Source organism: Diorhabda carinulata, chromosome 4 (assembly GCF_026250575.1).
Source record: "Diorhabda carinulata isolate Delta chromosome 4, icDioCari1.1, whole genome shotgun sequence".
Classification (NCBI taxonomy): domain Eukaryota; kingdom Metazoa; phylum Arthropoda; class Insecta; order Coleoptera; family Chrysomelidae; genus Diorhabda; species Diorhabda carinulata.
The window spans coordinates 31,606,352-31,620,104 of NC_079463.1; the positions used below are offsets into that span (position 1 = coordinate 31,606,352).

At 33.2% G+C, this 13,753-nt stretch overlaps 1 protein-coding gene across 1 annotated transcript; it reads left to right on the forward strand.

The window, feature by feature from the left end:
- The first annotated feature begins 283 nt into the window (after positions 1-283).
- LOC130893076 (cell adhesion molecule Dscam2-like) lies at positions 284-12,908 on the forward strand. Its single transcript, XM_057798852.1, has 5 exons — positions 284-517; positions 3,506-4,010; positions 7,049-7,225; positions 7,291-7,452; positions 12,802-12,908. Exons 1-5 carry the CDS (start codon positions 352-354, stop codon positions 12,815-12,817), a joined length of 1,026 nt encoding a protein of 341 aa, XP_057654835.1. The 5' UTR covers positions 284-351; the 3' UTR covers positions 12,818-12,908.
- The last annotated feature ends 845 nt before the right edge of the window (positions 12,909-13,753 follow it).

Below are 13,753 nucleotides of genomic sequence, written 5' to 3' on the forward strand. Positions count from 1 at the left end.
TGACGTTGTGAATACTACAAACAATGGCGGACAGCAGGAAAAGGAAACTAATCGCTCGAAATGCAAGTAATGTAGACCATTGGGTTCATCAATGCTCCAAGAAGAAGACATGCATTATTCCTATTATTTCGTCAATAACAAAGGGAAATTAATTTTAATTTTTGCACGTTTCTGTTCAATTGTGATACACGCTGTATAAGGAAATTTATCAGAAATTGAATTGCCCAATAGATTATTTTATTTTTTAATTTACTAATTTATCAATAATAATTGTTGCCCCTTTACCCTTTTTGATAAAGTTTATATAGATTAAAATATTTCATTCCAAGTAATTTTTTTATAGTAATCACGATGTACAAAATTTGGTTTTTTTTACTTATAACAGTTTATTGTAACTGTTTGGCTCAAACTGATAATTCAACAACTAATATTAAATCTCAAAATTTAGAAGAAAGCAACTTGAGTCAAAACGCTAGCGATGAGAGTGTAGATTTAGAAAATGGAACGAACGTTGCAGGTAAAATCGAATGTCTATTTAATTTTATTAGGACACGCTGTACAGTATTTTGACTATATGTCTTATTTTAGTCATAATTTTGAAATTACTAGACCAATCGGAATGCTCCAGTGAAATGTAGTTTTTTCCTAAATTTTAGCTTCGTAATTTTTTGTTTTGAGGCGAAAAAATTTTGTAAAAAAATAAGGCTTACAATGTTTGGCACGTGTTGGTTGTCTCAAAATTAACGTAAGATTTTAAGTAAACAGTAAACACAATTTTTAGTCTTTTGATTGAATTTTTTTTAATTTAATCATAAAGTACGTAGAATTGAGTTAGTTATGGAAGTACATTTCGGACAAATAGCCTCCACGGCTTTGCATACACATACGCAATTCGTTTTTTGGTTATGTTGTTGATTAGAATCTAGTATCCAGATAAAAATATTATTGTATTACTTTCCAAATTCCCTTCAGCACCAAATTACGTATCATATGCAAATAGTATCAATTAATAGTATCCCAAAGCTTCCTACGAGGTCTGGCTATTAAATAACGCCTAGAGGGCACCCTAGACGGTTGGGCTGAAAAATTTTTGGTGCGTTGGGTATCTAGATATCTTGTCTATGCACGTCCCAAAACACGATTTCGTCGCTATTATAGTATTTGTGCAGTAGCGGTTTGAAATTTCTCGTTAAATTGAAAAAAACTCAAACTGAGTGCTATAAATTGTTGCAAGAGGCTTATGAGAACAATTCTCTATCTCGTGCTTGTTTTTTTGAGTGGTGTAAGCTCTTTAATGAGTGCCTGAAGATGACCAGCGCCCAGGTCGCCATGTGACTGTTTCAACTTCGGAAACCGTGACCAAAATCAACCAAATTGTGCGTGCAGATCGTCGACTGAGCATCCGGATGATTGCCGAGGCTGTAAACACCGATAAAGAAACGGTTAGAAAAATTTTAGACATGACAAAAGTCTGTGCGAAGTTGTTGCCAAAAAATCTGACTCTTGACCAAAAGCTCTTGCGTCAACGGGTCTGCTCAGATTTCCTTGGAAGGTTAGAAATGTTAGAAAAAGATCTGCTTTAAAATGGACCCGATTTGAGTCAAGGGAAGCGGTAAAGCAAAAAACGGAAGAGCTCCTCACCAAAGAAGACTTCCAGCACTGCTTCGATCAACGGAAAAAACGTATGGTAAGGTATGAGGGGAGGAAAGTATATTGAAACACTTTTTCGTAACCAGTCTCGTTATTTAATAGCCAGCCCTCGTACATCAGTTGTGTCGACTAGTACCGGTTATAACTTTTTTCACATTTTTCGAACACTTTTACTTTCAAAAAACATCTCCTAAAATTTCATAGCGAAATTCGAAATAATAAGAAAGTTATAATAGTTTTTTCATCAATTTTTTTATTCAAAGGTGGATGGATGGATTTGAGGTCTCGTATACACTGCGACCCAAGGAATCTATTGTGTCCCCCTTTCTTGCTGCGATACTGGGGAACCCAATGTTTGAAGCTGCGGCTTTAAATGCCAGACACCTTCGTCTTCTATTTCATACGCTTCCAGGTGTAGTGCCTTGGAGTTACTAGTTGCTGTCCTCTGTACAACAAAGCCTGCACGTTGCATTATCTGCTAGGTCCAGCATCTTCTGGTGTTTGTTGAGGCGAAAAGGCCCCGATAGAACTCCTGTTAGTATTCGAAGATTGTTCTTAGATCTTCTCTGGTTATAGTTTCTCTTTACCTGTCTCAACACCTGTATGTTGTCCCAATAATTGATTTTACCTCTTTCCTGAGCTTTTTCCATTGTTTTGTAGCTGATACCACAGAAGGGTTCAGGTCTCATGAAGGGCTTATCTGCCTCTACTTTAGCGGTGTATCCCGGACTCCTTCAAAAATATTTTTGAATTTAACCGGTATATAAGATACGAGGGTTGAAAGTTATGAAAGTAGGTGTGGATTGCTTCGTGGAAATTTTTCTATATCTTTTTGGGAAATTTAAGTTATTTCTTGATAATTCTATAATTTTAAGGAAGATTTATCCTTTATAACAATCAGTTACAATTATTGCAATGAATGACTGATGGAATGAATCCGATCTTTGTTCTTGTTGCCAGGAATTGATTGTTATCTTGTTGTAGGTAATATACAGAACAATAAAAACGAAACAGAGGACACAAAATCGTATTCTGTTATAAATCCAAAAGCTAATTGTCTAGATGGATACAGGGCTGACAAAAACGGACGTTGTAGAGAAATTTATTAGTTTAAATCCAATATTAGGAATTTAGATATTTTAAATATGATTTTCGACTGCTTCTATTTTCGTTAAATGCAAAATAAAATGAAATTTTGGGAAAAAATTGTGTTTATATAATGATTTTCTTCGCAAACCTTTGAATCTGAAATAGCCTGGTACGACTTTTGAGATAATTGAGGTTATGTTATGTTTAACCTCTTTTTTTTTTCAATTGTGGTATTGGTTTATTGTCGTTATCATTTTTCATTCTATTTTTTCAATGTATTTTTTAGTTTTATACACTTTGAATCTTCTTCAATTGCATCTTTTCTTGGATCTCTCTCTTTTTCTTGACTGAATTGAAATCATTTCCGATTGTTTTCTCCTGATTTTATTCATTTTGTATCAACCTATTTTTCCGCGATATTTTCCTCTCTTTTCTATATACATACACCACCGGTCAAAAGTTTCAACCCACCTCATAATCCATCTAACCTCAAACGCTGAAGATAAACGACTCACAGGTCCAAAGACAGCAACTCAGATCAATGAATCTGCTTTCTAGTACGTCTACAATCAAAATATTTTTGAAAAATATTAAACGTAGTACACCTGGCCAACACCAGCATATATTAAATATCAAATTGATTATTGTAATCCTGTCTATTCATTCAAAACTTTAGATCATGTCTTATTAGTCCATGAAGCTGTTCAATCTTCCTAATTGGTTTACCATTTACAATTTCTTTTTAATTCTATTCAACATATTTTAGTTCCCCCCAAGATAACTTCTGTCGACAGAACTTTCACAACTACTTACAAAGAAGACGTAATTCTACCTTGCGCGTATACAGGATCTCCAATTCCTGTTGTCACGTGGACAATCAATCATGTCAAATTCTCAAGAGACGCCGCAGGTAGAATCAAACAACTTCATAACGGTTCTCTTTTAATTCGCGACCCGACAAGTACCGACACCGGAGAATATTCTTGCCAAGTTAGAAACGATTTTGGTCAAGATGTTAAAACTTATCGTTTGGTAGTAAAAACACCCCCGAAGGCTCCTTCGGTTCAATTAGTTTCAACAACAAACAATTCTTTGACTATAAATATAAAACCGAGCGATAATGAAGAAGAACCGATTCTTGGTTATAGCGTTCATTACAAAGAAGAATTCGGAGAATGGGAAACGATACAAATAGCGGATGAAAAGGAATTTACAATCGATAACTTGATATGCGGATCTAGATATAGACTTTATGTTAATGCTTTTAATAAGTGAGTGGAATTTTATCATATATTTATTTGGGGAAATCGTTTATCAAAACTGTAATTTCAATTATCAATAATGGACGAAATCTCGAACAACCACGGTCACGAAATATATAAATATATCGGTATGTCTTTGATTGATCCATCTCCAATTAGTTTGACGTAATTTTCCCATAGAGTTAATATTAACCATAGAGGGAGCGAGATCTGGAAACTTGTTCAACTGCTGCAAACTTCAATTGTAATAGCGAGTAGAGAAAATTGTAAATCGATGCTTTTCCAGTTTACATGCCACTTTTCTATCTTTTAGATTAACTCTATGGATTTTCTTAGGCTAAAACTTTCCTAACCTCAAATTTTTAGACTAATTTTAACAAGTTACGTCAAAAAGATCAAGCTAAGACGTGCAGGACGTCATGGTCTTATTCAAAATGGTGGCATACATGTCTCATAGCATAGTCAAAATGCACTTTCTCGGTACTATATATTTAAGATGTACGTGGATCTCTTGCAAAACCAACATAACCTTTTTAATTTACATTCGCTGAAAAAACTAGTTTGTTTGGTAGAATTTGGGGTGGGGTTTCATCGACAAAAAATGATTTTTAGGTTAGGTTAGATCGCACCAAAAGTTTTTTCCCAACTGTAAACTATTTTTTTAGGTATAATTACGTAATTAAAGGTAACGGAGGCAAGTTTTATGATAAAACACGATTCCTAGGTTAGGTTAGGTCGATCCAAAAAAAATTTCCCCACCTGGAAACTATTTTTTTATGTAGAATTAGATAATTTAAAGTAGTGGAACTGTCATATGGGGTTTTATCGACAAAAAATGATTTTTAGGTTAGGTTAGATCGCACCAAAAGTTTTTTCCCAACCGTAAACTATTTTTTTAGGTATAATTACGTAATTAAAGGTAACGGAGGCAAGTTTTATGATAAAACACGATTCCTAGGTTAGGTTAGGTCGATCCAAAAAAAATTTCCCCACCTGGAAACTATTTTTTTATGTAGAATTAGATAATTTAAAGTAGTGGAACTGTCATATGGGGTTTTATCGACAAAAAATGATTTTTAGGTTAGGTTAGATCGCACCAAAAGTTTTTTCCCAACTGTAAACTATTTTTTTAGGTATAATTACGTAATTAAAGGTAACGGAGGCAAGTTTTATGATAAAACACGATTCCTAGGTTAGGTTAGGTCGATCCAAAAAAAATTTCCCCACCTGGAAACTATTTTTTTATGTAGAATTAGATAATTTAAAGTAGTGGAACTGTCATATGGGGTTTTATCGACAAAAAATGATTTTTAGGTTAGGTTAGATCGCACCAAAAGTTTTTTCCCAACTGTAAACTATTTTTTTAGGTATAATTACGTAATTAAAGGTAACGGAGGCAAGTTTTATGATAAAACACGATTCCTAGGTTAGGTTAGGTCGATCAAAAAAAATTTCCCCACCTAGAAACTAGTTTTTTATGTAGAATTAGATAATTTAAAGTAGTGGAACTGTCATATGGGGTTTTATCGACAAAAAATGATTTTTAGGTTAGGTTAGATCGCACCAAAAGTTTTTTCCCAACTGTAAACTATTTTTTTAGGTATAATTACGTAATTAAAGGTAACGGAGGCAAGTTTTATGATAAAACACGATTCCTAGGTTAGGTTAGGTCGATCCAAAAAAAATTTCCCCACCTAGAAACTATTTTTTTATGTAGAATTAGATAATTTAAAGTAGTGGAACTGTCATATGGGGTTTTATCGACAAAAAATGATTTTTAGGTTAGGTTAAGTTACTCCAAAAATAGTTTTCCCACTTGGAAACTATTTTGTTATATAGATTTAGATAATTGAAGGGTGGTACAACGTGTCATATTGGGTTTCATAGAATAAAACGATTTTTAAGTTAGGTTAGATCGCTCCAAAAGTTTTTTTCCTAACTCTAAACTATTTTTTTAGGTAGAATCACGTAATTTAAGGTAGGGGAAACATGTTTTATGTGGTCTCATGGAAAAAAACGCTTCCTAGGTTAGGTTAGGTCGCTCTAAAAAATTTTCCTCACCTGGAAACCATTTTGTTTTCAAAAATTAGATAATTTGAAGTAGTAGCACGTGTCATATGGGGTTTTATGGACCAAAAATGATTTTTAGGTTAGGTTAGATCGCTCCAAAAATTGTTTTTCCACCTGGAAACTATTTTTTTATGTAGAATTAGATATTTGAATGTAGTGAAACTGTCATATGGGGTTTTATCGACCAAAAATGATTTTTAAGTTAGGTTAAGTTACTCCAAAAATAGTTTTCCCACTTGGAAACTATTTTTTTAGGTAGAATTACGTAATTTAAGGTAGGGGAAACATGTTTTATGTAGTCTCATGGAAAAAAACGCTTCCTAGGTTAGGTTAGGTCGCTCTAAAAAATTTTCCTCACCTGGAAACCATTTTGTTTTCAAAAATTAGATAATTTGAAGTAGTAGCACGTGTCATATGGGGTTTTATGGACCAAAAATGATTTTTAGGTTAGGTTAGATCGCTCCAAAAATTGTTTTCCCACTTGGAAACTATTTTTTTAGGTAAAATTAGATAATTAAAGGTAGGGGAGGCATGTTTTATGAGGTTTTATCGAAGAAAACAGTCTTTTTAGGTATGGCTATAGCTAAAATTCCAATTATAAAGAGACAAGAAGGATGGTGGGTACGATGGAACAGGGGGTTTAAAAGGCATAAATATATTGAATAATTACCTCAGTTTCCATCCACCTGGTAACTTTATTTTTTGAATATATACTCAAAAAGCGTATTTTTTCGATGAAATCCCTTAAAGTATGTCTCCCCCAGCTAGAATTAGATAATTAAAGGTTTTATGTGGTCTAATGAAAAAAAAACCATTCTTAGGTTAGGTTAGGTCGCTCCAAAAAAATTTTCCCTACCTGGAAACTATTTTTGAAGGTGGTGGAATGTGTTAAATGGGGTTTCATCGAAAAAACACGATTTTTAGGTTAGGTTATATCGCTCCAAAAATTTTTAGAAACAATGCAAATTTTCTTTCAGCATTGGACAGGGAGAACCGTCCGATACAATCCTATTAAAAATAAAAGGAACGAAACCAATAATTCCAAAAATAGATAAATTCATCGTTGTGCTTTCCACCAGCGCCGTGTTACACTTCAGGGCTTTTCCTGATGGTGATTGTTCCTTGTTATATTTCGTCATCGAATTGAAAAAAAAGTAAATAGTGAAATCATTATCAGTGAATATCAATTTCGGATTGAATTAATCACGTATAATTCCAGAATTGATACCGAATGGAATCAAATCAACAACCGTGCTCAACCAGGTGGAATGTTAGTTATTCAAGACTTGGATCCGGGTTATTGGTATCAGTTAAGAGTAACCGCTCATAATAGCGCGGGATTCAGTGTAGGAGAATATGAATTTGCTACTCTTTTTGTAAGGTACGGTAAAACAATATCTATAAACAATCTAACTTACTTTTTTCAAATTTTCATAAACGTTTTCACAAGATTTAAGACAGGGAGGGTTTTATCTGTTATATTAACAACTTTTATGTATAAAAACAGTTCAACAGACCTTATAACTACAAGGATTGAAATAATTCTAATGTTTTCCACCATCCATTTCTGCTTTTCTTTCCAAAGTTTCTTTACGTGCTTTTATCAATTGTTTCTTTCTTTTTTCCACTAAACAAGGATTTTTCATTCAATTATCTTCGTCCATTTTGGCTTTACGCTCTATCCAAAGGAAGATTTTTTGCTCTAACCTATAATTTTCATTTTTCTTTTTCTTCTGCTCATTTTGCTTCTGTTCTCCTAGGAAAATCCTCCTTAGTACTTTTCTTTTATTGTTCTTGTTCCATTAGTTTTCCTAGGGCTGCAAACTCTTGTTTCCGGTTAGGTTAGATTTCCCTGGTTTTACCTGCTTTTGCCACTGTCACTCCTAGGTATTCGAGCACCTGGAGTTTACCAAATCTACACTCTAAACTGGTTGAAATTATTCAAATCCGTCATAAAATTTTAACTTCTGTTACAATGTGATCGTGGTTGTCGTTAAGATTAAACAACTCGTGACGGAAGATTATGTAGCTCGGGATTTTGATTATGGAATGGATAACAAAACTAAAAAATATATATATATATATACACTGTATTTTAATATAAAATATTTTACAGTCCAAACATATAACAAAACAATATTAAATTTTTTATCTATAAGAGACTTGTTTCACAAATTCATTTTCTGTTATTTTATTTGACTAACCTAACCTAATCTAACCTAACCTAACCTAATCTAACCAATTGGAAGTGATCATTATTATGTTATATGGAATTTTACAAATTACGGCTTCCGCAAATTTAACAAATTCATTTCTTTGTTGTACTTTTTTAGTACATACCTAATGCTAAAATTGAATTTAGAGATTTTAGAATTTCTAGGTTTTATTTATTGGATTTTCCAACTTTACAGAGTGGATTAGTTACTAAATTTCAAGTAATACTCTTAATGAATCCGTCACGAATTGTGTTATGTACTCGGATTACCTTTTCGTTTACCTGAAATATTCCCGTATCGAGTTGGCGCCATATAGTAGGATAATTTTTCTAGATCCTTTTTCGTCCTAAATCATTTGTGTAGGCAAGGATTTGTGTTTTGTTATTGAAAATCATCCCCTGGATTGGGTTATCACTACTTTTCAGGATCGTTTTTACTACAAGGTTAAATGTACCGCTGATAGTTGAATTTTTTGCTTTACATTTTTTGTTTTGTTAATTTCCAACTACATAAAACTCCCCGTTCAGGCGCTCTACCCAACCGATTTGCTTAATTTTTTTTTTCAATGAAAGGTATTGATTGATGAATTTTTCTACATTCAAAGATCTATATCTCAGGTTCTAATATAGCTACAGAGTTCGTTTTGGTTTAAGAACACTCGCTGAAACACCTTCTTTCCTTTGAGTTTTTGAACAATTAAATCGGTTGTGTTGGAGAGGATCTAAGCGCGGACATTCAATGTGGAGTTATGGATTTTTGTAGGTTTTTGATAATTTTTCTACATTCAAAGTTCTATATCTCAGGTTCTAATATCGCTACAGAGTAGTTCGTTTTGGTTTAAGAACACTCGCTGAAACATCCTCTTTCTTTTGAGTTTTTGAACACTTAAATCGGTTGAGTTGGAGAGGAGCTAGGCGCGGACATTCAATGTGGAGTTATGAATTTTTGTAGGTTTTGGTAATTTTTCTACATTCAAAGATCTATATCTCAGGTTCTAATATAGCTACAGAGTTCGTTTTGGCTTAAGAACACTCGCTGAAACACCTTCTTTCCTTTGAGTTTTTGAACAATTAAATCGGTTGTGTTGGAGAGGATCTAAGCGCGGACATTCAATGTGGAGTTTGGATTTTTGTAGGTTTTTGATAATTTTTCTACATTCAAAGATCTATATCTCAGGTTCTAATATAGCTACAGAGTTCGTTTTGATTTAAAAACACTCGCTGAAATATCCTCTTTCTTTTGAGTTTTTGAACACTTAAATCGGTTGAGTTGGAGAGGAGCTAGGCGCGGATATCAATGTGGAGTTATGGATTTTTGTAGGTTTTTGATAATTTTTCTACATTCAAAGATCTATATCTCAGGTTCTAATATAGCTACAAAGTTCGTTTTGGTTTAAAAACACTCGCTGAAACATCCTCTTTCTTTTGAGTTTTTGAACACTTAAATCGGTTGAGTTGGAGAGGAGCTAGGCGCGGACATTCAATGTGGAGTTATGAATTTTTGTAGGTTTTGGTAATTTTTCTACATTCAAAGATCTATATCTCAGGTTCTAATATAGCTACAGAGTTCGTTTTGGCTTAAGAACACTCGCTGAAACACCTTCTTTCCTTTGAGTTTTTGAACAATTAAATCGGTTGTGTTGGAGAGGATCTAAGCGCGGACATTCAATGTGGAGTTTGGATTTTTGTAGGTTTTTGATAATTTTTCTACATTCAAAGATCTATATCTCAGGTTTTAATATAGCTACAGAGTTCGTTTTGATTTAAAAACACTCGCTGAAATATCCTCTTTCTTTTGAGTTTTTGAACACTTAAATCGGTTGAGTTGGAGAGGAGCTAGGCGCGGATATCAATGTGGAGTTATGGATTTTTGTAGGTTTTTGATAATTTTTCTACATTCAAAGATCTATATCTCAGGTTCTAATATAGCTACAAAGTTCGTTTTGGTTTAAAAACACTCGCTGAAACATCCTCTTTCTTTTGAGTTTTTGAACACTTAAATCGGTTGAGTTGGAGAGGAGCGAGGCGCGGACATTCAATGTGGAGTTATGGATTTTTGTAGGTTTTTGGCAATTTTTCTACATTCAAAGATCTATATCTCAGGTTTTAATATAGCTACAGAGTTCGTTTTGGTTTAAGAACACTCGCTGAAACATCCTCTTTCTTTTGAGTTTTTGAACACTTGAATCGGTTGAGTTGGAGAGGAGCGAGGCGCGAACATTCAATGTGGAGTTATGGATTTTTGTAGGTTTTGGTAATTTTTCTACATTCAAAGATCTATATCTCAGGTTTTAATATAGCTACAGAGTTCGTTTTGGTTTAAGAACACTCGCTGAAACATCCTCTTTCTTTTGAGTTTTTGAACACTTGAATCGGTTGAGTTGGAGAGGAGCGAGGCGCGAACATTCAATGTGGAGTTATGGATTTTTGTAGGTTTTTGGCAATTTTTCTACATTCAAAGATCTATATCTCAGGTTTTAATATAGCTACAGAGTTCGTTTTGGTTTAAGAACACTCGCTGAAACATCCTCTTTCTTTTGAGTTTTTGAACACTTGAATCGGTTGAGTTGGAGAGGAGCGAGGCGCGAACATTCAATGTGGAGTTATGGATTTTTGTAGGTTTTGGTAATTTTTCTACATTCAAAGATCTATATCTCAGGTTTTAATATAGCTACAGAGTTCGTTTTGGTTTAAGAACACTCGCTGAAACATCCTCTTTCTTTTGAGTTTTTGAACACTTGAATCGGTTGAGTTGGAGAGGAGCGAGGCGCGAACATTCAATGTGGAGTTATGGATTTTTGTAGGTTTTGGTAATTTTTCTACATTCAAAGATCTATATCTCAGGTTTTAATATAGCTACAGAGTTCGTTCTTTTCTATTATAATGATTTCTGATACTTATTTAATGGATTCTATGCGAGCGAAGCCGCGGGTAAAAGCTAGTTATTATAAATAGAATTAAATTTTTTATGTGTGTACATTCTGTGTAATGAACGTTTTGTAAAATATTTCAATCTACCGATTCCAAAACAGAACTGGTCGAATGACCTATCAGCCTTGACCGATATAAAAACAACAACACAGTTTATTTCTTGCTATTGACAACAGTAAATTTTCAACATCAACAATGAACGGACTGATTATTTTGAATTTCATTTTTTTAATCATTTTTCAAATTAATTATTGTCAAACGATCGAAGAATCTACTAGTAAAGTAGAATTGGAAGAAAGATTCGGAATTGGAATAGATGCAATTAAAAATAAGGTTGTAGAAGTTGGAAATACGATCAAAAGTGGGGTAAAAGCGGTAAAATGTACATTACATAACATCGGGGACAAAGTATACCATCATACACACCAAGAAGATCCTTGTCAACAAAATCCTTTAGGTCAGTTAATGAATTTAAATCAATATTTTATAATAATTATAAAATAAATCGATATAATGAGTTATTTTCGTCAAAAATTTTGGCTTTCAAGCTGTTCTGCATTTTGAAAATATGCGCATCTCATAGTTTTGACTTATTAGGTTAGGTTAGGTTAGGTTAGGTTAGGTTAGGTTAGGTTAGGTATTAGGGGGCATCCATTAATTACGTGAGCTCAGAATGGGGGGGGTCAATGGAAACTCACCAAATCTCATTTAAACCAATGGGGGATAATCGAAAATAAAATAAAAAAATATTACAGATACTAAAGAAAAATTATTTTAAAAATTAAAAGCTGCGGAAACACAAATCAGCTCTTCATGCGTTTCGACGAGAAACTGTAGCCAAAATTCAACCAATGCGTTTAGTCAAACGTCGTGCTTAAAATCTGCTGTTTATTGTGGATGAAATTTTGTAATAAATTGACGAAGAAAACGTAGACATATCCCGTGACTGTCTTCCAGCACTACTATTAATCCAAGATGACACGTGTCCAATTATTTCAATCGAAAAAGTACGTGGATTGAGTAAAAGTTTTGTTTTTATCTGTTTTTACTTCAAATTTTATTTCATTTAAATAAATTAACTATAGTATACCCGAACGGTTTATTATTGTTCAGAATAATAAAAAAAATTAGTTTAAAATATATTTAGCGCCAATCTCGGGGGGTCCAAATGTCCAAATGTCTCACGTAATGAATGGATGTCCCCCTAGCTGATATAACTATGAATATTTTCAACTGTTTCAAGTCTGGGCTGCTTTTCCACATTGTCCCTTTTTTGACAACGCTGTCTGCTTCCATATTGCCCGTTATCGGCAAATCTTTTTAGATTGTTCAACCTCCTCATGCTAACTTTGACTTTGAAACACCCTTCGGCACATATGTTTATCTCTAGTGCTTTTCCTAGTGGTACGAAAAGCTGTATACCAGCGAGATGCATTTCGAACGCGTGGAAAATCTTTATTAATCCATGATTGGTCAGTCAGTTAATTATAAACATGGAAAATTTCGAAAAATAAATTTTTATTTCACTCACGAACTAAAGAGATTCAAAAATGAATATTCTAATTTGTATTATTATTTTTACAGATCATCCAATAATTGATGTTAGAATGGGCGATTAGTTTATATAATATTAAGATGTTTTAAAATTGTTTTTGTAAAAAAAATGTTTCTAAATAAATAATTCTTCAATACTCATGTTTACATATAATAAAAATATTCATTTCCTGTAAATTTACTAATAAAACTATAAAAAACAAACTATTGACACCCTGTGAAATAAGTCGTCGTACAATTTACGTTATAAATAAAGTATTTTTAACTATTTCATTGTATTTTTAACTATTTCATTTCAATTTTAATTATATTTAAATATTTGTTTGGTCTACTGTACTTATTTAATTTCGTCAACTGTAGTTCAAGTAAACTTGTGGCTGGTTAGTTTGAGAGACAAGGCCGTCTCTTGAATCTTGCAAATACGCCGTTCTAGAAGACGCTTAATAGATTAAAACGAATAATAACTAATATTAGAGAAAAGGTTCTTAAACAATATCAAAAAGGTTAAATATTAGTGTGGTTGTAATATTCAACTTCTCCATCCCTTTCAAATATAAATTAAACGAAGAGTTGTAGGACATTGAACGAACAACCCTTACTAAAATAGACTCGTCCGTCAACCTATCCAAACGCCATCTCTAGCTGATTTCACAGCTCTCCTCCGGACGCATCTTTTGCGCGCATGAAGCATGCGCAGTATAGATAAATTACATATATGGTAACATCATGGACATAACACATAAGACATACGTAATAGTTTTTTTTAAATTGACAGTTGTAGTCACAAAATATGACATAACTCGAAAAACTGATCATGAATTGGACGTGAGTTTTGTTTACTGTGTTGTTTTTAGCGAATTTTTCGATTGAACGCCTATTTGTTGTTAAAGTCAGCTCTTTTAAGAACTAATTTGACTTTTCATTTAATTTTCATCAACTTGTAGCCTTTTGACATTTCATAATACCTAAAATCCCGTAGGAC